Source organism: Podarcis vaucheri, assembly GCF_965113315.1.
Source record: "Podarcis vaucheri genome assembly, chromosome: 8".
In the NCBI taxonomy this organism is placed as follows: Eukaryota; Metazoa; Chordata; class Lepidosauria; order Squamata; family Lacertidae; genus Podarcis; species Podarcis vaucheri.
Window position 1 is genome coordinate 12598639 of NC_138766.1, and position 26912 is coordinate 12625550.

Genomic DNA, 26912 nt, shown 5'->3' on the forward strand with positions numbered 1-26912 from the left:
TAATATTGATAATATCAAGTTGATCCCAATTTCATGGAGCATCATTGGACTGGGCACCTGCAGCAGAACAACAAATGTTCCTACAATATTCCACTAGGACCTAGGGGGATGAACAGTATCAAAGCACCATCACAAAACATCCCCAAATCACACTTATAACCCAAAGCTAAGTGCCGCTCAACATGACAGTTTCTAATCCATGAACTTTCATAGCACAGTTACCTGTAAGAAAACAGGCAACACAGAGATAGAAATTCTTTTTTTAATGCTTTATTGGTTTTAAAAACAAATACAGAACAAAACAATACAACACAATCAACAAAAGGCAATCCAAAATCAACACTCATTACCAAAAAATAAATAAAGCAAACAAAAAAAATAATCTCTTGTTGGAAGCTGCCCAGAGTGGCTGGGGAAACCCAGCCAGATGGACAGGGTATAAGTAATAAATTATTCTTATTCTTATTCTTATTCTTATTCTTATTCTTATTCTTATTAATTTCACACATAACGAATTCCATCAAGACTTCCAATCCCCCCATTGTGATTCCTAAGTTACATTGTTTAGCTGCACACTTTACTTTATCTCTCCTAGGTTGTTCAGTTGTGTTAATTCTGTAAAATTCTCTTATTTCATGCAGAGGTCAATCCAGGCCTGCCAAAGATTTTAGCTTTTTACAACGTTCTTTTAGATATTCTCTGTAAATATTCCACCCTCTATTAAATATTTGATCTGTATGGTCTCAGAATCTTGCTGTCAGTCTTGCTATTAGTCTGAGATGATAGAAATTCTTAATATGTAAACATCCTGCAAGCACCTACTAGGTTTTCAATACAGTGTTTCTTTCATCAGCTAAAAGGCTAGAAGAGAGAAGGAAAATATAATATATTTTTTTTAAAAAAAAGACTCACCTTTTTCTTCATTTTTACATTTTTGAATATTGCATGGACTCTCCATGTTTTTGCAAACATTGCACCAAATGCAGTTGTGTAGCCCACCGTCAGTATCCATGTCCGAACCTGAAACAAACGAATAAAAAAATTCCAGTTTTTTCCCTCCCCATATCTGACTTTATTAACAAAACTTTATACATTAGGGTTAGACTAAGGGGAAAAAAGAATAACTCCTTTATATCAGGTTTAGGGTTTTAAGCACCAAGCCCACAGTAGGAAAAACGGCAGCTCTCCTTTCAAACAAGGTTAAAAACTTTCACGACTGCAGAAAAACAACAACTATGAACCAAGTGTAACGAGAATTGCAAACTCGTAGAGGGAAATAATGGACACGTTTTGATATTCATGGCAGGGAGCATAAAAATGTAATAAATAAATGTATCTTTTAAAGTAGGAGTTGGGTTGCAATCCAGTGAGGAAGGATAGAGTGTTCCTATGTTCTACTAAAAAAAAAAAAAAAAAAAGCAGAGACATCACCTTGCCAACAAAGGTCCGTATAGTTCAAGCTATGGTTTTCCCAGTAGTGATGTATGGAAGTGAGAGCTGGGCCATAAAGAAGGCTGATCGCCGAAGAATTGATGCTTTTGAATTATGGTGCTGGAGGAGACTCTGGAGAGTCCCATGGACTGCAAGAAGATCAAACCTATCCATTCTGAAGGAAATCAGCCCTGAGTGCTCACTGGAAGGACAGATCCTGAAGCTGAGACTCCAATACTTTGGCCACCTCATGAGAAGAGAAGACTCCCTGGAAAAGACCCTGATGTTGGGAAAGATGGAGGGCACAAGGAGAAGGGGACGACAGAGGACGAGATGGTTGGACAGTGTTCTTGAAGCTACCAGCATGAGTTTGACCAAACTGCGGGAGGCAGTGGAAGACAGGAGTGACTGGCGTGCTCTGGTCCAGGGGGTCACGAAGAGTCGGACACAACTAAATGACTAAACAACAACAACATGTTCTACTAAAATGAAAAGAGCAGAAGTGTAAACCCTTAGTAGAAGTCTTCTGGCAAGATCCACCAGGATGAGCAACCTGGAACTCCAACTCAACCATTTAATATTGGATAGCTTTAGCATACTCAGGAATCAAAAGTTTTGTGTGTCTTTTGTAGGAAATGTATACAACCCAGTGTTATCTAACCCAAGCTCAGCTCAGTCAAAGTTAAGCCAGCATTTGCTGTAACAGGGAGCATTCCAGGGATGTGGTGGGGCAGGACTAGAGAGCAGAGATTAGGCGCCCCTTCAACTATGTCATGTGACCTGACAACCTAACATTATTTTAAATACTTCTTTTCCCTCTTCCAGGCTTAGGCAGACCAGGAGTAGTAGCCCCACTGCTGAATGGGGTTTGGATCGGGTGTAACTGTGCGCTGGCTTAACTTACACCCGGCTTACTTCGCACCAGCTTTTGGTGCATACGAGCACTCCCTCAACTTCTACTGACTTCAAAGAGATTTGTAAATGGCAGGCCTTTACAAAGATAAAATGAAATGGTGGTAAAGAAGAATTATATGAGAGAGAGAGAGAGAGAGAGAGAGAGAGAGAGAGAGAGAGAGAGAAGGGGAAGAAAAAGGAAGGACGGAAATCTGAAGCAATGAAAAATTGTATCCTTTTTTGTCCTAGAGATTTTGAATGTGGGACAGAGTGTTCAGCTGGCAATGTTGATGATGCAGTTTAAAAAAACACACACACAAAAAACCGCTGCATCATTAGCATTTATGCTGCAGTTTTTGTATTCCACTTTTCACAAGGCAGATCACCACAGACAACTCTGTTGTTCCAAGTAGAAAAACTAGGCATCAGACAAATATTATAATTAAACAGTAAGAGTCAGACATAAGCACACTCTTAACTGGGTTAATAAAAACAAACTCTTCAATCATGAGAAAGGGGTGTCTTCACCAAAGCCAACATTATGCACCCACGTATTTTAAACCTGGCTGAAATATGTATTTCTACATGATTTACTTAGGCGTTTACAGTCCCAACATTTCTTTCCTCTTTGAATTTGGCCTATGCTATTGTAATTGCAAAATACAATACTGTATTAAAATTAAGGATCGGAGTTATAAAACACTGCTTCTTTCTTGGTTCTTGAAATAATTGTAAAGTGTCTGGAAGTGAATTCCAAACATCACAGTCGGTGCCTAAAGAGGGTGGGGGAAAAGAAAAGAAGCCAGGAAGTCATGTGGCAGTGTGGCATCTGAATATAGACTGCATTTTTAATCAAGGCATATATTGGCTTATATCTTGATCAGGTTCCTAAATTAAATGGGCTTAGATTTTCAAAAGTATTCATGCCAGGCAGACCAGCTGCTTAAGAAAACACTGACAGTGTTTTCCTCCCAGACAAAGGGCCCCCCCTTGATTTATAGCAGAAAACAATTCTCAAAGTCGTAAAAGCTGGAATTACAGACTGAGTGAGGACACTGACCCTACATGTTATAAAAAGGGCAGAGACCAAACATAATTAGGAATGGGTAAAGTAAAATAAAACCGTTAAACTTGAGCCACAGGACAAAAGGCCAAGGGCACATGGGAAAAGGGGAAGAGGCTTTTTCTCCTATTTTATTTTGAGGCTGTAAACTGTTTCTTCCTTTTTACTTTGAGGAAGTTTATCCTTTTAAAAGGCTACCTATGTTATGTATTAAATATATTGTCTTAAATGTAATTATGCAAAGGATTTAAGAAATGCTAGATTTCATATAGTTGTATTTAGCCCCCCTTGTCAGACAAGAGACGCCAATCATGACAGATGGCTGTCAGACCTTTGTTTAAAGACCTCCAAAAGGAGATATTTCATTGATGATGCATGAGAATATGAACCCAAGGTCTCTGACATCTGTTCAAGATAAAATTTTAAAATTATTAACCATCTGTTTTGGAGGGCAAGGAAGACAAGAGGTGAGCTGGTAATTAAGATTCCTTGTTGAGACACATGTAAGATATATTACTACTTATTTGTCATTTATAGATGTAACAATATATAGCTCTTTGTGTTCCATATAAGGACAGGAGGATATGGGTGTATCTCTTAGAATTAATTATAGCAATCAGCCAATAGGAAATCCAACCAGGCTGATTGAACAGAGGCAGCCACAGGAGGAGCAAAGGGGGCTGGATTAAGGGAAACAATATTTAACCTTACAAACAGCAAAACCACCCCCCAACGTGTTTCCCTGCAAAAGTAAGTCGCCTACTATGTTCATTGGCGCTTATTTCCAAGTAAGTGCACGTAGACTGCAGCCTCAATAGATCAATTTCATCTCACGTACCAGAGCTCCTTATTAATAATAATACTAAGTTATGATCACAATACCATTGGAAAAAAGAAAACAATTTATTGAGTGAGATATTCACATCCACATCTGGGACATCTGGTTGTTAAGAATGACTAACTGGATGCAACTAGAGTTTGACTGGGTGCTCTGTTATTTGGCAACTTCAGTTCAATCCGATGATTTTGAAAACAGTATCATATTTAGAAATCTCTTCTTACTCCAAAGCTATAACCCTGCATCCAGTTAAAGGCTCAATTACAGCAGTGTGTTGAGATACTGGATTTGGGACATTTCCCTGTTGAATCAGCCTTGTCATTCCTTCCAGAATCTGCCATGTTTTTGACACACGGCCTAAGAGTAGATTGCATTACAAACTGGTGAGTTGGTGATAGTGAGGATGTAAGCATTTGCAGTAACACAGCAAAATGTCAAACTGTGTACACATAATAATGATGATGATGATGATGATGATTTCTACCCTGTCCATCTGGCTGGGTTTCCCCAGCCACTTTGGGCAGCTTTCAACAGAACATTAAAAACAGAATAAAACTTTAAACATTAAAAACTTCCCTAAACAGGGCTGCCTTCATATGTCTTCTAAAAGTCAGGTAGTTGTTTATTTCCTTGACATTTGATGGGAGGGCGTTCCACAGAGTGGGCACCACTACAGAGAAGGCCCTCTGCCTGGTTCCCTGTAACCTCACTTCTCGCAGTGAGAGAACCGCCAGAAGGCCCTCGGCACTGGGCCTCAGTGAATGATGGGGGTGGAGACGCTCCTTTAGGTATACTGGGTTGAGGCCATTTAGGGCTTTAAAGGTCAGCAGCAACACTTTGAATTGTGCTCAGAAATGTACTCAAAGACCATTCCTAAATCCAACAGGATTAAATAAGCCATGAAAATTTGGTCGTCTCCTTACCTGCCTCAAGCATAAGTTGCTCCTGAGTGAGCACTCAACTGGCATATACAGTGGTACCTTGGGTTACATACGCTTCAGGTTACATACGCTTCAGGTTACAGACTTCGCTAACCCAGAAATAGTGCTTCAGGTTAAGAACTTTGCTTCAGGATAAGAACAGAAATCATGCTCTGACGGCGTGGCGGCAGCAGGAGGCCCCATTAGCTAAAGTGGTGCTTCAGGTTAAGAACAGTTTCAGGTTAAGTACGGACCTCCAGAACGAATTAAGTACTTAACCTGAGGTACCACTGTATGCAGCACATGGTGGCTCCATGGCAGCAGCTATTTTTTCAACAAGAAGAGAAAGTTCTCTTCATCATGAGGATAGATGCTTTAGATTGGTCATTGCCATGCCAGGTTGAATGAACATCTGACTCTTTCTCCTTGAATTATATCAGACCCTTAAGACAGAATTAAAACACCGATCTTCACATGATAGCATTGGGGTTGCTTAGAAGGAAACATGTTGTAATTTCCCAGTATATCATCCCTTGAACACAGGAGCCTCCTGAGTTGAGGGGAAGTAGCAGCAGGGCAGAAGACACACACAAAAGATGGGTACGACTACAATTCCATCTCTGGTTCTTGTTGCAGCAGTAAACCCTGTTTAATTCACAAAGCTACTTCATTCCCTCCACCCCCAATGAGGCTCTGCCTGACTGGTGCAAAGGAAGCTTGTACAATGTGAGAACCATCAACTCAAAGGTAGGCCACCAGTGATGGCAAGGAAGCAAAAAGAGTTTTATTGGGAATTCAATGGATGACCATACAAGATGAGCAGGCTCTTCTCCTTAACGCATGCCTGCTGTAATGTACATAGTGAAATTGATTACCCAACAGCAGCCTTAAAGTTTATAATCCAAGACAGAATACATTAACAATAACCACTGAATGCTTATTTATGAAGGATGTGAGGCTAAGCATGATACAGTAGAGGACAAAGACAAACAAATAAGCATTGTTGTGGGCATACTGCTGTTTTCCAGAGCTGTAGAAAGAGCACAGAATTGAGCTTCCTGGGGATCTCAAGTTTCAACTCAAAAGAGAAAAGAAAAGAACAAGCTTCTAGTACTTATAACTGCAAAGATATGCTCAAAAGCCAAATAAGATTTTAGTGGTTGGGCTATGTCTTCTGCGGAATGTTAAATGTTTTGTATTGTGCTGTTCAAACAGCGGAAGAGCTGTACAAAGAAACCAAGTCGTCTTGTTATAATGATTGCCATTATAATCCTAGCTATGCAGGCCGTATTCAGCTGAGAGAGTCATAATATGACCAAATATCTCAATAGAAATTGCTTTGCAAAGGCAGATATATCAAGTGTCGTTCATGTACAGTGGTACCTCGGGTTACATACGCTTCAGGTTACAGACTCCGCTAACCCAGAAATAGTACCTCGGGTTAAGAGCTTTGCTTCAGGATAATAATAATAATAATAATAATAATAATAATAATAATAATTTATTTGTACCCCGCCCATCTGGCTGGGTTTCCCCAGCCACTCTGGGTGGCTTCCAACAAAGATGAAAAATACACTAAAATGTCACATATTAAAAACTTCCCTGAACAGGGCTGCCTTCAGATGTCTTCTGAATGTCAGGTAGTTGTTTATCGCTTTGACATCTGATGGGAGGGAGTTCCACAGGGAAGGCGCCACTACCGAGAAGGCCCTCTGCCTGGTTCCCTGTAACTTGGCCTCTCGCAGTGAGGGAACCGCCAGAAGGCCCTCGGAGCTGGACCTCAGTGTCCGGGCAGAACGATGGGGGTGGAGATGCTCCTTCAGATATACTGGATGAGAACAGAAATCGTGCTCTGGTGGTGGGGCAGCAGCAGGAGGCCCCATTAGCTAAAGTAGTGCTTCAGGTTAAGAACGGACCTCCGGAATGAATGAAGTACTTAACCTGAGGTACCACTGTATAATCAACAGCAACCCTCTCCCCCCTCAAAAAAAAACACAACTTCTCCTTCAAGTACAGAACTAATATTAAAGTTAAGAAAAAAATTTAATGACCATTACCCAAAAGCAAGAGAATGCAAATTGGATATTCAGCAGCTACCATTTAATTATGCACCCAAACTAGAAGTTCTAAAAACCATTACTTCAGTGTGCCATATTTAAAGCCCACAAATGATATTATATGAATATATGATATCTAATTTCCTCTCTCCTACCCACAAATATAAAGCATACTTAATATTTCCACATTCTCCTGATTGTTAGGAAGGTGTCCTCTTTTAAATATGTAGAGTCCTCAGTTCCTTTTGTAATTTCATGCCACGCTGAGTATAGGGTTGTGGTCATTGAGGGCATTAATTGCTTTGTTTTGGCATTTGGGTACTAGCATTTCATAGGCACTTTAACTGTGCCAACTTTTAAACTTTGCACTTAATGTATTTCCCCCCACCGAACTGGTTTGAAAAATTGTATAAAAAGATACTTATGGCATATGTAGACATTAAATTCAAGCATAGTTTGCTGATATATACTAACAGAGGAGCCATGGACTGAATATTCTGTCAATTTAGACATTCTTCTCATATTTCCCATGCTTTTAAATGATGCCCTTCATTTTCCCTCCTCCACTTTGTTCCTGATCACTCAAGTCCCTAGTTTATGTATGGCCTATGATATACTAATATCTTCCAGGACCCCCCCATAAGTAACTTAGGAAGCATTCCTCAGGCAATGTCACCCCCACCATAAAAGGATTCTCAGTTTACTTAGACAAAGTGCAAAGTTTCAAGACATTATTTTGGTGTGGGAAGAAACCATGCCCCACAACTACTAGGTGATATGGCTCTATATTTAGCAAATTCTACATTCCTCAACTTTGCTAAAATCACATTTTTCTTTACTTCTGCTGTTTGTCTGAGTTCTGATTAGTGCTAGAGACTGGCTTTTAGCTGGCTTTTAGATTCATAAAAAGGAGAGGAGTCATTACTTCTTAAGACTCTGGCAAAGAGTTATTTGAAACTTAAAAAGCTGGTCCACGGCTTTCAAGTTGGTCTTCACGCAGGTATCTTTTGACTGTAGGTTGATGTACAATGTATTAGTAATATCGAATTGACCAGTTGTCCTTAATTAGACACTGGTTACTGTAAAGTATTCAAATTTCAAAATGCAGCAATTATATTTGGTCTTAATGGTGGCTTATCTTAATAAGACAGATTTACCCAACAACATACGTTAGTCACACAATGGAGTCATACTCCAGATTTTCACCAAAATGCATTGATCTACCATATCAAGCCAGTGACAGGACTAGGAGACAGGACATGGAGATAAAGACATACCCTGAACTACTTATACCTCTGGGCCCATTATATTCGCACACATCCTGAAACTAGGCCGGGTTGAAAGGGGTCAGAAAACGAAAGTCTGAAGCCAAGCTTGTCAGGGTCACATCAGCTTTCTGCTCAATCAAATGTTTAACCAACTTCCCTTCCTCAATATGAGAAAGCTTGAGCAGAATGTGAGATTACTTAGATCTGGGGTGTCCAAACTTTTTTCAAAGAGGGCAAGATTTGATGAAGTGAAGGGCCGTGAGGGCCAACCAAAGTTGTTGACCTTTTTTAAAGATTGAAGTTGAGCTTTTTTAATGATTTTACCCCAAATTTGTTGAGCTTTTTTTAGGATTGAACTTGTTGAGGATTTTTTTAGGGTATTACCCCAGGAAATAAACTGCCACAGGGGCCAGATTAAACCATCCTGTGGGCCGAATTAGGCTCCAAAAACAGACTTTGGACATGCCTGACTTAGATCATTGCTGCACAGAAACATTTCTTGGAGAAAACATCTGATTACCGTCTTCTTGACACAGAATCCTTCCTTCCCTAAATACTACACCTAAACTTCAAGACTGTGAGTTTAAACATTCACTGAAAACTCATGCAAGTGCTCCATTTTTCTCAGTGTTGTGGCTGACTGGCCCAAAAAGAATCCCGTTTCCTCCCAAGACCGAAAGCCTATTTTGTGCAGATTAACAGTACCAAAACCAGACTATAGTATGTGGGATGCCTTGTGTCATGTAAAGCATGAACAACAGCATCTCTGTTAAAACGTTTCAGAGTGACTTACGGTACAAAGCGTCTCAAACGTCTTTTCGGAGACAAAAGATCCATCAAGGCCAAAAAGGAATATTGATGCATAGGAGAGCATCCCTCCAAGAATTATGAGGTTGTTCATGTAGGGACTGGACATCTTTATCAACCTGTGGAGAGAAGACCGGAAGACAGTCATGAGAAAGCAACCCAAGACTTCGGGTTCCAAGACCTGTGTCGAGCCACTAGCCAGGTGTGAAACTTCTTGATAGTCAGGAAAGCTAAGATGCCAAGACTAGTCAGAAGTGCAAGATGGTAAGGCCCAAGGCCAGTCTAGTTGCAGGTAGTTCCAAGGGTGGAACGGGTGATGCAGGGGTATACTATGTGTATGACATCTGTATGTTTGTTTCAGTTACAATGATGACTACAACACGGTTCATGAATTGGGAGAAGATGTTAGGATTCTTGCTCCGTGTTTGCAGTCATGAGATTGTTGTCTATCACATGACGGTGTATGTTTTCATTCCACAGAGTGGGAAGTGACGGAGACAGGACGTTTTTTGTTACTGTGTTCCGTGAAGTGGGACTATTGTTCTTTTCTCTTTGCTGTCTGATGAGAAAGAGGAAGGAGCTAAGTCAGAATGCTCTGAGTGTATTATATGTAAATAAACGTAGTTTAGCCAACATGCTGAGCTATTGAGTCTGTTACGCAAACCGCCAATACTCTGCAAGATCCTAAGCGTGCTAATGCCTTTTGGTGTCAGTTGCTGTGATGTTTGGACTGAAGAAAGCTTTTGAAGCTCCCAAACGATTGATCAGGAGGGAGAGAACATGCCAGTCAGTCAGGCATGTGTCTCTACCAGGGTCCTACACGAGTGCAGAAAGATCCTAACAGATGCAGCAACAATGACCACCACTATGAAATCCAGTCTTGTAACACTCTATGTAGTTTATTTCATAGCTGTCTGGGGCAAGAAAGCTGGGAGGACAAAAACAGAATCAGGGCGGAGGAGATACCCTCCCCACAAAGGGAGATAAATGAGAACAAAAATGAACATAAATACATTGTATTAAAGCTGAATATCGGCAACATGAGAATACGTGTAACCCATAGTCACCAAATGTCAAATAAATAGTCACATGTAAACAAAATTAACAAGTTGTTTCTAAAAACTGTGTATGTTTTCAATTATTCATTTAGAAGACTTTACGTTCATTCATAGACTGGGAACTCAGGCTTATACACGGAGATTGAAATGTATGCCCCATGAGAAACAAATTTGGGGGAAAAAAATGATGTTGGTGGATGGAAAGATGCATGCAAACACAAAATAAAATCAGAAAAGAAAAATACCAAGGGTTGGACAGCCCCTAAGTGATTTGCAGGTGCTGGGTGCACTATTTCAGCACACCTGAATGGCTCTGTCTGGGTGAAACTTAAGAATGAACCATCTTAGGCAAGATAACTGAAGCAGCTTTATGTGCAGAATTGTAGAAATATGCAAATCTCTGTGCTGCTTTATAAATAAGTTTAGATGAGCATTATTATGGTTAAATGTCTTTGATCTCCTTCACTAAAGGAACTCCTTATGTTACACAGTGGTTTAATTAACTGGGGATTATGCTAATAATACACAGTGGAAAACACTAATTTTGATCTAACAGAATAAAAGGATTTAATAAAACGTTCCAACACAAAGATATTGTACAGTAACATCAATTAAGCAGAATTTTTAAAATAAAAAAAATAAAAATTGGGCATGATCCAAACAAAGGTAAGTGCTTCTATGATACATCAGTTTTGTAAGAAGAGATTTAAGTATATGTGCTTAGTTCTTCCTCTGAAATCAAAAAGACACCCACTCCAATCAACTAACTGCATGTTTACTTGAAAGTAAGTCCCGCTGAGTTCAGTTAGACAGCCTCCCCTGGAAATGCAATACACTGCAGTCTTAAGTAGTGAGTAACTTTGAATGGATCATTCCAATTAACTTTGTAAGTACCGACCACGTGATCTCTTAATGACAATTGTCCTAATTAAAAGGACTCACAAGAGAGACAATGGAGAGGGGGAAGGGAACAGGGCAATATGTAGCTGCTTACTTCTGATTTCGGTTTTTGATGTTAAAGAACAAAAAAGCACTGGCCATTATCATTCCCAGGATCGTGAGTGCTGAAAGAATACTGTAAAGAGGCAGGGAGATCTTGCGAAGTTGCTTTTGGATGATTGTTCTGTCCTTAGGTGGTTCTTTCCCTGAAATGTCGGCAAGAAAAGAAAGAGTCAACATTATACCCTTGTGAGAAATAAACCACAACCAATAATAATAACAGCAAAACCAAACCCTATTGCCATTCGATTTCTATAAATTAATTTTACTGAGGTCCTTTAAAGTTACCTTTATCTACCAAAGTGATGTACTGCAGGCTTTACAAAACAATATTAAGTATAGCAACACATATTCTGCTCCACATTATTTATGTGCAGAAAAGACACAGCTTAGCAGGACATCAGGAGTGTCACCACCTCAAAACCACATAACACCGGTTCTGAGAGATCTGCATTGGCTCCCAGTACGTTTCCGAGCACAATTCAAAGTGTCGGTGCTGACCTTTAAAGCCCTAAACGGCCTCGGTCCTGTATACCTGAAGGAGCGTCTCCACCCCCATCGTTCTGCCCGGACGCTGAGGTCCAGCGCCGAGGGCCTTCTGGCAGTTCCCTCATTGCGAGAAGTTAGGTTACAGGGAACCAGACAGAGGGCCTTCTCGGTAGTGGCGCCCGCCCTGTGGAACGCCCTCCCATCAGATGTCAAAGAGATAAAGAGCTACCTGACATTCAGAAGACATCTGAAGGCAGCCCTGTTCGGGGAAGTTTTTAATATTTAACGCTGTACTGTTTTTAACACTTGATTGGGAGCCGCCCAGAGTGGCTGGGGAAACTCAGCCAAATGGGCGGGGTATAAATATTATTATTATTATTATTATTATTATTATTATTATTATTATCCTTCAACTAGAGATGCCAGAGGCGGAAGATGGGAAATATACGAAATACATGCATGTGCTCAACCACTGAGAAATGACCTAAATATTCTCGGTTGCTTGTGGACATATATGCATTTCATTTTTCAAATCATTCCAGAGATTGACAACTGCCTTGGCTTTTAAATAAAAACCTTACTCGGTAAAAGTCATGGTTCAAATGATTACTTTATGTAGTCCAGAGGTGGCCAACTCCCAAGAGACTGTGATCTACTCATAGAGTTTAAAAATGGCAGTGTTCTACCCCCTGTTTTGAGGGGTTCAGGTCCAATTGTTTGAGGTATTTTTGGGGAGGAGGAAAGCCCAGTTTTTTAGGAGTTCAGGGCAAAAATGTTGAGCTTTTCTTAGGGGAGACAAACTTGTTGAGCTTCTTTGGTGGAGCCAGTAATCTACCAGTGATCTACCGCAGACATCCAGTGATCTACCGGTAGATCACGATCTACCTGTTGGACGTGCCTGATTTAGTCTAACAAAATCGTAGATGGCATGGATGAAACGACAGCAAAAGCTGTACACCATTTTTGCATGGTAGGGCCAGACCCTCAAAGGACAAATTTCAATGCCTGACGCATCATTAGTATTTAAATTTGAAAGAGGTTATGGCAGTATTGCTCCTCCCATAGTGCTGCTATAGCAGAAGAAGCTGCACACAATCTAGTTTCTGTGCAACCATCAGGAACCACACAGGAGCCTTCTCTCACAGGCTGGTGTTAGTCATAGCTGTCAACTGTCCCTTATTTGGTGGGAAACTCCCATATCCCAGCGCCGTTTCCCGCTGCTATCCCGGATTGATGATGTCCCATAAATTTCCTGGGTTTCAAAGGAAGCAGCTCTTCTCCCTCCCTCCCTGCCGGCCAGGGAGGAGGGAGGCTCCAGCTGTGTTGCTTGGCTGCGTTGCTCACCCAATAAGGAGTCTAAGAACGACTGGGGGTGGAGCTTGCATGCCTTGTGCCAATCAAATCGGCTGCATTGTCTGGGGACTTGCCTTTGCTCAGCGCTTCCCAGCAGAGAAGTGACAGTGGTTTTCCTTGCTGCATCCCCTTTGCCGGGTTGCTGCGCTGTGGGAACCACCACTTGAGGCTTCGTTTGGCTGCTGGCTGACTAAAATCCCTTATTTTGGCTGCTGATCTTTTATTTTCGAGGCTGCTGGCCCCTTATTTTCAAAACTGTAAGCTGACAGCTATGGTGTTAGTGGCTAAAATGCTTTCCTGTGAACTAGGAGGGCACCAGTTCAAATCTGCTCTCTGCCATGGACTCAAGTGTGACATAGGCAACCCACTATTTTTTTGGTTTAACTTTTTTCCATCTGAAACGTGGGTGGAGGGGTAAAATATTAACATACACCTACCCCATGTGGGCAACCCTTTAAATATTGCTTTTTTTCCCTGTCTACATCCCACCTTTCTCCCAGCCAGGACCCAAGGCAGCTCATAGAATGAATTAAAACAAACACAGCTAAGAACACACACAATCGATATAAATAATTAAGAATGAGACAAGTAACTCCCACTGAAACCAACACGGAAAACACCAAAAAATGTTTAAAGGAACCGAGAGCAGAAACACCCACTTTCAGGAATCCCTGCCCCAACTGTCAACGAGTGCTCCCATTGCTGTCTGAACAAGGAAGGAAAGCAGAGGCGGCCAGACCTGCCTCCCCCGTGTAAGGGAGTTCCACAGACCTCACCAAACATACCTGTGTCATGTGGTGGGGCTGAGCTCAAAGTCGGGCAGGTCCTTCAGTCAGCCTGGACCCAAGCTGTATAGGGCTTTGTGCATCATAACCAGGATATAACCAGCAAGATAATGTAAGTGAACTCTTTTAAATGCTGAGTGTTTAATATAAATGTGCTTGTGAGTATACACCAGGCTTCCTTAACCTCGGCCCTCCAGATGTTTTTGGGACTACAACTCCCATCATCCCTGACCACTGGTCCTGCTAGCTAGGGATCATGGGAGTTGTAGGCCAAAAACATCTGGAGGGCCAAGGTTGAAGAAGCCTGGTATACATGCCCCCTTGATGCTTCCCTTTACGGCTGATTAAAACTAGCCCCCACCCCTGCAGTGGGGGGAGATGAGGGGGGGGAGCTCTGAGTCCGGTGAATACATATTTTGCAAGAGTTATAGTTTATGCTTGCACCTTTTGTGATAAGGATTTGAACCAAAGCACAAGTGCTATGCACAGATATGGATTTACTCAATGTCTATTGGGCTGGATTCTCTGAAAGTACCTAAGAACTGGTTTGCTGGTTGCACAGAATGGGGTGGTAGATCCCGGACTGTACCACTTCAGCCTATAGGTGCCATAAATTTGAATGTTCCTTTACATAAGAAGCTCCCAGCATGCCTCTCTCTCACGGGGAAGCCTATGCCTGATGTACTAAAGAACTTTTCCTTTAAATGTGGGATCATTACAAAATATTTCACACATACGAACCTGCAGTCTGAAGCGGCACAGTCTAAATACATTATTGAGCCGGTTTTACTCTGTGGCAGTAGTGAAACATTTCTGTTTGCTGCATTCCATGTGACATAAAAATTATACAGAAAGCTATGGTATCATTCCTTTGCTCTCTTCAATATTCCTGCCTTACCGTGGAATTTGATGGTGTTGTTAATCATTTCCAGTGAATCAAGTATAGCATTATATTCTCCCACCTTCACTTCCTTTTTGTCTGTGGAGAAACAAACAAATGGGATTGTTTATGTCAGCTCACATATTCTTCATTTCTAATAGCTGCTATATTTACCTTTCTGTCTCTCGCATTGTTGCTGTACCTGCCATCGAGGTAGCATATGAAATGACTCAGAGAAGCTAAATGGAGCTAGAGCTGTGGCAAAATTTTAAAGCAACGCTGGTAACAATATCGAGCAGTTACTGCAATTCAAAGAACTGCAAGCTTATACTGTATTACGCTACCCCCAATGTTATTTAAAATTCTTCTGGCTATTAATTAATTTTCGAGTCTCAGGGGAACACTGACAAACTTGTCCAGAAAACCAATGGCTGGAGTTCATTCCAGAAGGAAACCCCCAAACAGTGTGCATATCATGGGGTTCCCAAGCCATTGCAAGAAAACCCAACATACAAGCAAGCCAAGCAGTAGTCCTGACAACCATTTCAAATATCCAAGAAGGGCTAAGCAAGCAAAGAGGCAGGTTTCTAAAGTGACAGGGAGGAGTAAAGAACAAGCAAAACCCCAAGAACAGCCTAAAGCTGAAATAATAGGCCATCATCTGAAAAGCTCTAATGCAAGCCTATGCAGTCTTGCCAGGAATTGTCATCACAGCTAGTCAGGCAAAAACTGTACTAAAACCACAAGGCACTAAAACTACATGGCTAAATTGATCTAGCCAAGAGTTTTGATCCTGACATGTAGTTCCTAAGCCAGAGAACTAGGAACCCAGGTTATATGGGATTTGTTCAGTGTGTATAAGTACTTCTGAGTGCATTGCTGGTGGTAAGAAATATATATATATATAGGAAAATTCCCTGAATGCCAAGATCCGGGTTTGGGGCAAGTACTCTTTGGTGTGAGTACCCTACCAGAGATTTAAAATCACAACATATGCAGCAAAGTAAAGCATGGAAATATAGGCTGTTAGACCTCTAAAATATCTCCTACATTTTCTTCCCCTGGCATAGAAAAAGGACTATGTATGGTATGTTAAAAATGGTTTACTTACTCTCCAAAGGTCAGATTCATGCTTTCCATAGAACATTCAGAAAAGGTTGCACGAGCAGTGAAACTTGGCTTAGTTACAGTGGTGAATGTTCCTAAATTATTGGTATAGGAACTCAAAGAGAGGCTTGTTAGAGCCATGCAGTCTGAGCTTGGAGCAATCAGCTCAGACGTGTTTACACACTGAGCTTCTCAGGTAGACTGGGAGAAATCAATAGTTCCTCCCAAGGTGAGGTAAGCCTGGCGGGGCAACTTACTTTATGGTCTTAACCCTTTTCATGCAACAATTAAGACTTAAACATGTAGGTTATATAAGGCACAAACATGACAAGACCTCCATATTCACAACTCCGTAACCCCCTGGTGACTAGAGCTTATTGTACTGTGCTGGAGGCCATTCCTGAAGGTTTGGAATACGGTATATCTAGCAACACCTTGAATCTGGATCACAGTGTTTATTGTCTATTTGTTTGGTTGTAAGTTGCTTTTGGTTTAGGAATCTGCAGAATTCTTGTCGCCTCGTCAGATCTCAGTTCTTAATATTTTTAGTGACACAGAATGTCTGTAGTGTGGATACAACATTCATTCCCAAGTATTCATGCTGGTGTGCAGTAAGAGAAAGGTGCTGTGATAATACATTTAATTGCTTAAATGGGTACAGTGAGCCCAAAGAATCCACCCACAAGGAAGGCTGCCTGTTGTGTCTTTGTGACTCTTAACTGCTCTTGCCTTGCCTTCTCCAAAATGACCTCAACAGGGTAAGTTCTAAATATTCTGTCACTTCCAATGAGGCAGAATTACCCAGTGGAGGCTGCCCACTGCCCTTCTGGGTGAATCACTGCTCAGGGCATCCCTTTCTCCAATGAAGAGGCATGCTCACAACAGTAAATTGCGCAGGTAAAGTAGGGAGCCTGTACTTTGTTTTCATTTGGGGAGCGATAGCATTCCTCAGTCATGAGAAGTCTGTGAAGCAGCAAGACAGGAAGGGAGATTTAAGTTGAAAACAGGGGGGTTGAAGTCGCTGCCTGGCTGTCCAGAGCTGGAGCTGTGAGGAGCAGGAGTATAAGCAAACAAGTGGGAACCCATAGCAAAATTTCACAGTCTCTGTATTCCAAACCCCTGATAGGAGTGCTTCTGTTTAGGACTTGAGTCTGGAACTGGGGCTTGCAAAGGATCTGAACATGGGTATTTGTTGGTATATAGATAGGGAGGGGTGCATACCATGAAGAGGGGTGAAAATTCACCTCTTGTTTCACTACTCCGCTCCCTGGGGTTCTAATTCTTACTCAAGCTCTCCTCCTCTATTTCCCTTATTTTGGCATATCCCTATCTTGCTTCCAGAGTTACAGGCTATTATACTAGTAGATACTTCCTGTAAAGTTGCAGGGAATAATATATCAGCTGGGATTGTTATGCAACCAGGAACAAGAACAATTGCTGGTGGGAAATGTGGCAATTCAAGGTGCATGTAACAGCATCTGGAAGCTTTCAGCTCCTCTGCAGGGCTGTGAATTTTTCCTCAGGATAATTAAACTGAGGTTTAAAAAACCTTGGTGCTTTTATTCACACTGACTAAGACACAAAATAGCTAAGTAACCTATAAATACTACTACAAAGGGAGAGAGATAAAATGTATGATAAAATTGGGTAAAAATTGCACTTCCTACCTGCCAGACAACTGATAAGAAGAGCTAAAAATATCAGTGAGACATCTGTGGCCAGCAGAGATAAGAAATGTTTAGGCATATCGAGAGGAAATAAAAGTTATTCCAGTGAGCCAGTTACTAGATAAAGATGGTAAAGCTGTCAGTCATGATAAAGTAAAGAAAGACAATAACGAAATGTATCAGCTTAACATTTTAGGGGAAAGCTCTGTGGTTTTTGTTGTTGTTTTTTAACTGAACTGAAGTACTTGTCCTTCTTGCAATTAAGTGGAAACGGGGAAAGAGTTAACGAAACCAGTAAAAGTAATGCAGAAGATCAGTTCGAAATACATATGTGAATTTCCAGTGTTAATACTATGGCCATAGTCTGACCAAAATTCGCCCCAGGTTTTCTTTTCTTTTTTAAATGTCCCATTGATTTCAATAGGAAAAATTAGGCCCAAATGTCCCTGCACCTTCCTGCCACTTCTGGGAGGAGTGCAAGTATGGAAGACCAAGAGTCTTACAGCTTGTGTTGCCATTCTACTGAGTTGGGTCAACAGGCTATCCTCTATTTGGGTGGGACAGTGTCTCAGCACCAAAGAGCTGGTCAACATAATGGACCAGAGTTATAGCCCACAAGAGAGAGATATTCTTTCAGATTATGGCAGCTCAGGCCTGGATTTTGTTAACACCCACCCCCCGCAGCTACCAATACCCTTTATGGCCTAGAAGGTCCCCCCACCCTTAGATTGGCATTTTATTTTATTGGTAAAAAAAAAAGTGGTATTCAGCCACTTTTTAAAACTCTTTGACCCTCTTTTTTCACTTTGTCTTCACTGCCAACAAATAACTCAAAACCATTTTGTTTTCCTACACAGTGGTACCTCATTTTGCGCGTCTGCGCATGCACGAGCAGCGAAACCCGGAAGTAATCCTTTCCGTTACTTTCGGGTTACCGCAGGATGTATCCTGAAAGAACGTAACATGAAGCGGACGTAACATGATGTATGACTGTACCACTTCATCTTTCAGTAGCTATAACAGGGGACGAAACAGGAAAAATGGACCACAGAGCATCTGAGTTAAAAAGGAGGCATTATCCAGTTATTGAAGCTTTTCTTGCAATACAGTGGTACCTCGAGTTACAAACGCCTCAGGTTACAAACGCTTCAGGTTACAAACTCCGCTAACCTGGAAGAGTTCCCTTGAGTTGAGAACTTTGCCCCAGGATGAGAATGGAAATCATGTGTCGGTGGCGCAGCAGCAGTAAGAGGCCCCACTGGCGAAAGCGCGCCTCAGGTTAAGAACAGTTTCAGGTTAAGAACAGACCTCCAGAATGAATTAAGTTCGTAACTAGAGGTATTAATAGAGTGCAACCTTTGTTTACTCATAAGGCTTGTGGTTTCACTTTAAATAGCACTGGTTATTGTCGCTTTCAGGAGGTTATAGTTCCATTCTCTAACCAATACCTTGCCAATTACTGTGTCCCTTTGTTTCCCCAGCAAGCACAGATCTCACTACACTCCAGATGAAATTACACGTAGTCTTCAACTTGGTCTTCACTTCCTCCTCTCAGGATTACAGCTATGGTGACAATCCACCCTCTTATTTGCCTATAATAATTTTGAGCCAATAGGATGAGGCAAAACATCCATTAAATGACCAATCAAAACCAAACACCCCCTTGATGCCTTTGATTCTGAATATAAAACCCGCAACTGCCCCAAGCAAAGCCACCCCCTTTGTTGACAATAGGCTACAGTGACAGTTTAACTGACACTTTGCAGCCTGCTAGTCTGCCTTTGATAAAATAATGCATCCTTCTAACATTTCCCTCCAGGAAAGAACAAAAGTCACTTTGGTTCACAGCTAACCAATTACTTGCACCATATTGTGTGAAACGTTGTTAACAACCTTATAATAAATATTACCACATAAGCAAGATATTACAAATCATTGTTTTCCTTTATGGAAAACATTTCCCATTAGATCTAATTAAACACCAATATAATGGATTATAAACTAAGAATGATGGCTGCAACTAATTACACAACGATCAGAAATACAGAACCCTTCTTTGTAACTGAAGACTCCATGTCTACTGGTAAAAGTATTTCTACTGCCTATTGTAGATTCACTATCAGACGGGGGTGGGAGTGGGGGCTTTTTGATGAGAGAGAAAAAAAACCTGCACATTATTCTCATATGGAAAATTGTAACTTCCCTCACTTGTGTCAACCTGTTAAGTCACACACAGATATGCCAGCAATCCTGGAACTGAAATTTCCAAAACACAGACAAACCATGAGTCTGGGTTCTGATGACACACTGAGACCACTTTAAATAGTCATGGCGTCCGCCAAAGGATCATTAGAACAGCAATTTGTTATGGGTGCTGGGCATTGTTAGGAGACCCCTATTCCCCTCATGGAGCTACAAATTCTAGAATGGTTTAACCGTCAATGCTTCTTCCTGAAGAACTTGGGGAAAGAGCTATAACTTCCTATGAGAATTCACAGCTCTCTAGCAAAGCACACACACAAAAATCCAATTTCTGGAGGGGTCAGGCCTTTACTCTCCTAAAGATTATTGGGCATGCTGCCTATGTAAGAAATGGAACTGCTTGCAGAATAAATCTGCAGGCCTATTGAGATATATTTTTTAGTTTTCCATTAATATGAGTGGAAAAGACTAGCAACTGACCAGCCTTCGAGGATACAATGGTATTTGTAAAGTTCAGGATATAGCAGGCTGTAATAAGTTTTAGTTCCCTATTTCAACATTCAGTGTCACTGACATATTTATTTCAGTGATACTGATCTCAACAGATATACCCTTAAGGTCTGCTGTCTATAGAGTTTTCTGTCTTTAATAGTGTTGTTTCTCATGATTTTGCTTTAGAGAGAATGTATGATTTTTGTTTGTTTGTTTCAGGCACCCCCAAACTTGGCCCTCTGGATGTTTTGGGACTACAACTCCCATCGTCCCTAGCTAACAGGACCAGTGGTCAGGGATGATGGGAATTGTAGTCCCAAAACATCTGGAGGGCCGGTTTTGGGGATGCCCGGTTTATTTCATAAAAATTATATACTGCTTCATTGTAAAACCAATAACCTCAAAGCAGTTTCCTTTCTCTCATCTCCCTGGAAGAAGCCCACTTTTCAGAAAATCTCTAAATATTCACCATTGGCAGTGGGGTGGTTGCCATCCCTATAGCCTAGGGCTGCCAAATGTCCAGATTTCCCCAGAAATTACTGTGATTTCAAAGGCGGAATTGACCCAGGGGAATTTCCAAAAGGCGGCGCTTTGTCCTGGATCTTATGCAAGTCAATCAAAAAAAATCACGTGTGTTTTTTTTGGGGGGGGGTTGGGGAGAGAAAAAAAGCTCACCAACTTTTGGGTCAACAAATTTGGGGTCTTGCGCCAGCTGCAAAACCAAAAACAACCAGGGGAGAGAGAAGCTGTGCTCTACCCTTGAGAAACTGTTGAGAATTTACCCTTCCCCCAGAGAAATTCATTGAAATTATAACCCTCATTTTTCTTCTTGCAAATTGAGTGGGGAATTTTCAGAGACCATTTGCTCACGGTGTTAGCTTAGATAGGAGAGAATTAGTGGGGCCAGAATCATTGCAAATGTTCTTTGATACTCCACGACAATGTTGCCAGGTACTTTTTTGACCGGGAGATTTTTTCTATAGCATGATCTCACTTAAGTCTTCTGAATGTGGGTTAACCAGACTTACCCCACCCCATTAAGGACAATGCGATTTAAGTGTTTGTGAAAGGGAGCAAAGGAACAGACTACAGCTTTCAAGTGTGACACAGAGCTGACTTTCTGGGCTCTGCAACCCAGAGAAAGAGCCTTCTTTCCCACCTGCAGATCTGATGTTGGGCAGTGGATTTGGCTGCCTGTTGGAAGGTTAAAGTGTTCCTCCACTTATGTTGTTTAGTCGTTTAGTCGTGTCCGACTCTTCGTGACCCCATGGACCAGAGCACGCCAGGCACTTCTGTCCTCCACTGCCTCCCGCAGTTTGATCAAACTCATGCTAGTAGCTTCAAGAACACCATCCAACCATCTCATTTTCTGTCGTCCCCTTCTCCTTGTGCCCTCCATCTTTCCCAACATCAGGGTCTTTTCCAGGGAGTCTTCTCTTCTCATGAGGTGGCCAAAGTATTGGAGCCTCAGCTTCACGATCTGTCCTTCCAGTGAGCACTCAGGGCTGATTTCCTTCAGAATGGAGAGGTTTGATCTTCTTGCAGTCCATGGGACTCTCAAGAGTCTCCTCCAGCACCATAATTCAAAAGCATCAATTCTTCGGCGATCAGCCATCTTTATGGTCCAGCTCTCACTTCCATACATCACTACTGGGAAAACCATGGCTTTTACTATATGGACCTTTGTTGGCAAGGTGATGTCTCTGCTTTTTAAGATGTTGTCTAGGTTTGCCATCGCCTTTCTCCCAAGGAGCAGGCGTCTTTTAATTTCGTGACTGCTGTCACCATCTGCACTGATCATGGAGCCCAAGAAAGTAAAATCTCTCACTGCCTCCATTTCTTCCCCTTCTATTTGCCAGGAGGTGATGGGCCCAGTGGCCATGATCTTCGTTTTTTTGATGTTGAGCTTCAGACCATATTTTGCGCTCTCCTCTTTCACCCTCATTAAAAGGTTCTTTAATTCCTCTTCACTTTCTGCCATCAAGGTTGTGTCATCTGCATATCTGAGGTTGTTGATATTTCTTCCGGCAATCTTAATTCCGGCTTGGGATTCATCCAGCCCAGCCTTTCGCATGATGAATTCTGCATATAAGTTAAATAAGCAGGGAGACAATATACAGCCTTGCCGTACTCCTTTCCCAATTTGGAACCAATCAGTTGTTCCATATCCAGTTCTAACTGTAGCTTCTTGTCCCACATAGAGATTTCGCAGGAGACAGATGAGGTGATCAGGCACTCCCATTTCTTTAAGAACTTGCCATAGTTTGCTGTGGTCAACACAGTCAAAGGCTTTTGCATAGTCAATGAAGCAGAAGTAGATGTCTTTCTGGAACTCTCTAGCTTTCTCCATAATCCAGCGCATGTTTGCAATTTGGTCTCTGGTTCCTCTGCCTCTTCTAAATCCAGCTTGCACTTCTGGGAGTTCTCGGTCCACATACTGCTTGAGCCTTCCTTGTAGAATTTTAAGCATAACCTTGCTAGCATGTGAAATGAGTGAAATTGTGCGGTAGTTGGAGCATTCTTTGGCACTGCCTTTCTTTGGGATTGGGATGTAGACTGATCTTCTCCAATCCTCTGGCCACTGCTGAGTTTTCCAAACTTGCTGGCATATTGAGTGTAGCACCTTAACAGCATCACCTTTTAAAATTTTAAACAGTTCAGCTGGAATACCATCACTTCCACTGGCCTTGTTATTTGCAGTGCTTTCTAAGGCCCATTTGACTTCACTCTCCAGGATGTCTGGCTCAAGGTCAGCAACCACACTACCTGGGGTGTACGAGACATCCATATCTTTCTGGTATAATTCCTCTTTCTGGTATAATTCCTCCACTTATACTCAGTCTGTAAATAAACTCAAATATTTAAAAGTGCCACAAACTTCCAGTAACCTCCTTCAAAGGGAAAACTGAACCAGGGTTAAGTGCTGTGCCCCTGGAACTTCTCACTTCTTGGAGAACCAGGGGGAGCATAGCAATATGCATCCTCATACATTTTAGCCTTTAACTTGCAGACAAGGTCATTTTCCCTTAAAAAGGAAGGCATTTTAGTGAACAGTTCCACAAAAGTGGCAGATGGGCTGTTTCTTCATCTTGTTGCAAACTGCAGTTTTCTTTGGCTGCTGTAGTCATTCTCCGTTCCAAAGTACTGCTGAGTTATGTACCCCGTTCTCATTACTAAACTGTTGGGGATTTCATAACAAGCTACCCCAAGAAACTAGGCAGACACACTTGAATACAAATAGCTTTGTCGTAAACTAACAGGCCGCCCAGAAACAACTATTCTTCTGGCATTATTTGACCAATTTGGAACATCAATGTGCAACTTCCTGTTCAAGAGCTCTCTGAAAACAGCATTGGTCTAGTTTAATGTTAGTAAACACTGTCAGCCCTACAAAACAACAACACACCTTTTCATGCTACCATCTAAAAATCCTACATTAACTAACATCTAAGCAAGGAATATAGAATTTCACAGAGTATGATCTTCGTTATTGATGTGGGGAATGACTACAATAGTCAAAGAAAACTGCAGTTTGCAGTATTTTCTCTATTAGTATTTGGATCAATGTCATAAACTACCCTAGTTCTAGACCTAAGAAACCTAGACCTATGCACCAGATCTAAGGAAAAGTTTTGTACATATTAATTTTGAAGCAATACTGATCCTTTTTTATGATCATTTTTTTTAAAAAAAAACTAATTAAAAATGGGAAGGCTTGACATTGAAATCACAAACTTATCTCACCCAGATCACATATTTTACACAATTCAATAGCTCTACACAATGCAGCTCTTTTCGCCTGTAAATAAAATTAACTACTTCCCCACCCGCTCCAGCACCAACTCAGCCATTGTCGATTTCCCACTGGCAACAAAGATTAAATAACGGATTTAGAAGAGAAGATTCTTGTGATCAAAAGGATTAGTTATGAGAGGGTGTTTGATAGATGAGCAGCAGCAGGCAGAAACATTCCACTGCATAACTATTTCTGGCTTTAGCCTAGAAGATTAAGTAATTACAATAAAAAAAATCAGAAACAAAACAGCTTTTTTCCAGCACTTCAGTTAACAGGCAAGAAGGGAGAGTTGCAAGTGTCATCTCCTGTGATCCTCCATATAATGGGAAAGATCACACCCCCCCCCCCATTTTTTGTTACCTAAAGGATAAATGAATACCCTCTATTATTTTCAGGGTCTGTCTTGACTCTGCACTAGATAGTGGTTCAGGATCTTGAAGTGTATTTTCTGCAAAAATGAATTATCTAAAAAATAGTTGATGGTCCATCATCTAGCTGTTAAAAGGCTTCTCAGAACAGAAGCTTAAGGACTTAGGTGTCCACTTTCTCTGCACTATGCATAATTGTATATACCTCTATCATGTTACCCCCTTACTGATCTATACTCAAAACTAAAAATCCCCAAATGTTGTAATGTTTCATCAGAGGGGGGTTGTTACATCTCTTGATCATACTTTTCAGAACGTTTTGGAACTTTGCAATATCCTTTATGAGTTCAGGCAGCCAGAACTGTACACTCTATTCCAATTATGGTTGTGAATAATTTCAATTCCTTTTCTATCACTTCCTAGCATGAAATCCACCTTTTCACTGAAGCCAAGCATTGGGCTGACATCGTCCTCAAGGTATCCACTACGGCAGCCTATCAGGTCCAGCCCCTCTTGCAAGAAGGGCTTGGGTAGAAAATAAATATTTGGGCATGTGGGAGGCTCAACAGAACACCTCCCTTCTCCCTGTCCAAAATCAGGATGAAACACATAACAACATCCCCGCTTCTAGTGCTTTCCCTGCTATTAATTAACTCACCAAAGATGTGGGAAGTTGAAATAAAATATAACCAGCAAGCTTAGGGCTAGTTAATGCATGAACAGGTTAAGACCACAGAATTGTATTCCTAGACTCAGGTCACATCTCTTCACCTCTGGTGAAGAAGGAAGTAAGCTTCTTTGTTCACTCTCTGTTATGTATTGAGTTGATTAGGATCCAAAATGCAGCAGTCTGATTGGTCCTAGAACAATAGGATTCAGAATGCAGCAGCAGTCTGATTGGTCCAAGAACAATAGGCTTCAGAATGCATCAGTCTGATTGGTCCACAGGAGCCACCCAATCCAGCTCCAGGTGGAAGTGAATCTGCAACCTGATTGGCCTACAGGAGAATCCCGGAATTAGCCAATCACGTGGGGCCCATTGTGTAAATAATGTATATAAAGCAGACATTCTGGGGGAACTTCCATTCCTCCTCACCACTATGAGCTGAATAAAGAGCATGAAATCCACTCTCGACTCTACGGATATCTCACTCTCTTTGATAATGATGATGATATTTATTAAGTATGTATACTGCCCTATACCTGCCGGTCTCAGGGCAGCTCACAACTCTCTTCCACCATATGAAACTGACCATGCAATACGTCGGGGATTGACTACCAAGTCCAGACTGCGTGCTCAGGAGTATTTTTCCTGTATTTTGTAAGGGGCGCACACCTGGGCTGCTATCAGGGCCATCTGTACATCAGGGCCAGATGGGCAGGGTATAAATAATAAAATTAGTTTCAATTTCAAAACTAGTTTCAATCCCTGGCACCGACAAGTGGAGCGAGGAAAGAGTCGCTGGGGAGTGGTGACCAGTCAGTAGAGAAAATCCCAACCAGATGGACCAATGGTCTGAGTCGGTATGGCTTCCCACACTCCTACGGTACGTTTTATGTTTCTGTAATCTATTTTGTGTGTGTTGCTATGTTGACTCCTGACATGTAGTTGTGACACTCCCATTCCTAGCTATATGGAATCTCTTCAGCTCACACACCCCTTACTTTTCACAGTCTGCAGTAGGACTGGATGAACGCAATGTTCCCAGTATAAATACTATTTATTAGTCATTAGTAATCATATAAAATTCACTAAAATATAGGAAGAAAAGCATTCAGGTAGTGAAGTATCTTCAGACTGTTTCCTGCAGGTTACATTTGTATGTCGCATAGAACAGAGAAGAAAAAGTTTTACATTTCACAAAAATGCTTTTTTGTTTGGAGCACTCAGCGCTCAACTGTAAAGCTAATTGCCTAGAGCTACCCGTATTTAATTCTGATCATCAGCCTGTCAGAAAACGCCAGGATGCTTGCCTGCAAGTAAGATATATTATATAATATAAGGAAAGGATTCCTTGCCAAGCTTGATTATAACTTGTTGGTCGAATATTCTTAGGTTTGACTCACGTATAATGTTCCAATGTCTTTAACGGCCCAGTGACGGCCATGGAATCTTTGCTTCTCTGTGGATTTTACTACCACATTGCAAATAATATTTAGAATATTATTTTTAAACTCTAAGTTGCACGGTGCAGGATCTAAGTAGCTGGTACCCCATTGCTGGAAGTAAATGAATGCCAGCATAGATACATTAAAAATAAAACTACAGAGACTTTTAAAAGTGTTGTAATTATGTTTGTGTCTTAATGTGCTTAGATTCATGTTGTGAATCTTTTTGGCACTTATTTGCAGTGGAGAAGGTGACACATCAAATTAAAGCAGCCAACAACATGTCAAGTCTTGTTTACCAGGATTTTGGTTTTGTGTTTTTTTTTGGG

At 41.3% G+C, this 26912-nt stretch overlaps 1 protein-coding gene across 1 annotated transcript in view; it reads right to left on the bottom strand.

The window, feature by feature from the left end:
* Positions 1–26912, bottom strand: part of GABBR2 (gamma-aminobutyric acid type B receptor subunit 2) — a 292549-nt gene that overhangs the window by 92258 nt on the left and 173379 nt on the right. The window contains exons 9-12 of the mRNA XM_082234271.1: positions 14861–14941; positions 11331–11481; positions 9265–9397; positions 913–1020 (exon numbers count right to left, since the gene is read on the bottom strand). Of these exons, the coding sequence (XP_082090397.1) occupies positions 913–1020; positions 9265–9397; positions 11331–11481; positions 14861–14941 (473 nt within the window). The remainder of the gene's footprint in view (positions 1–912; positions 1021–9264; positions 9398–11330; positions 11482–14860; positions 14942–26912) is intronic.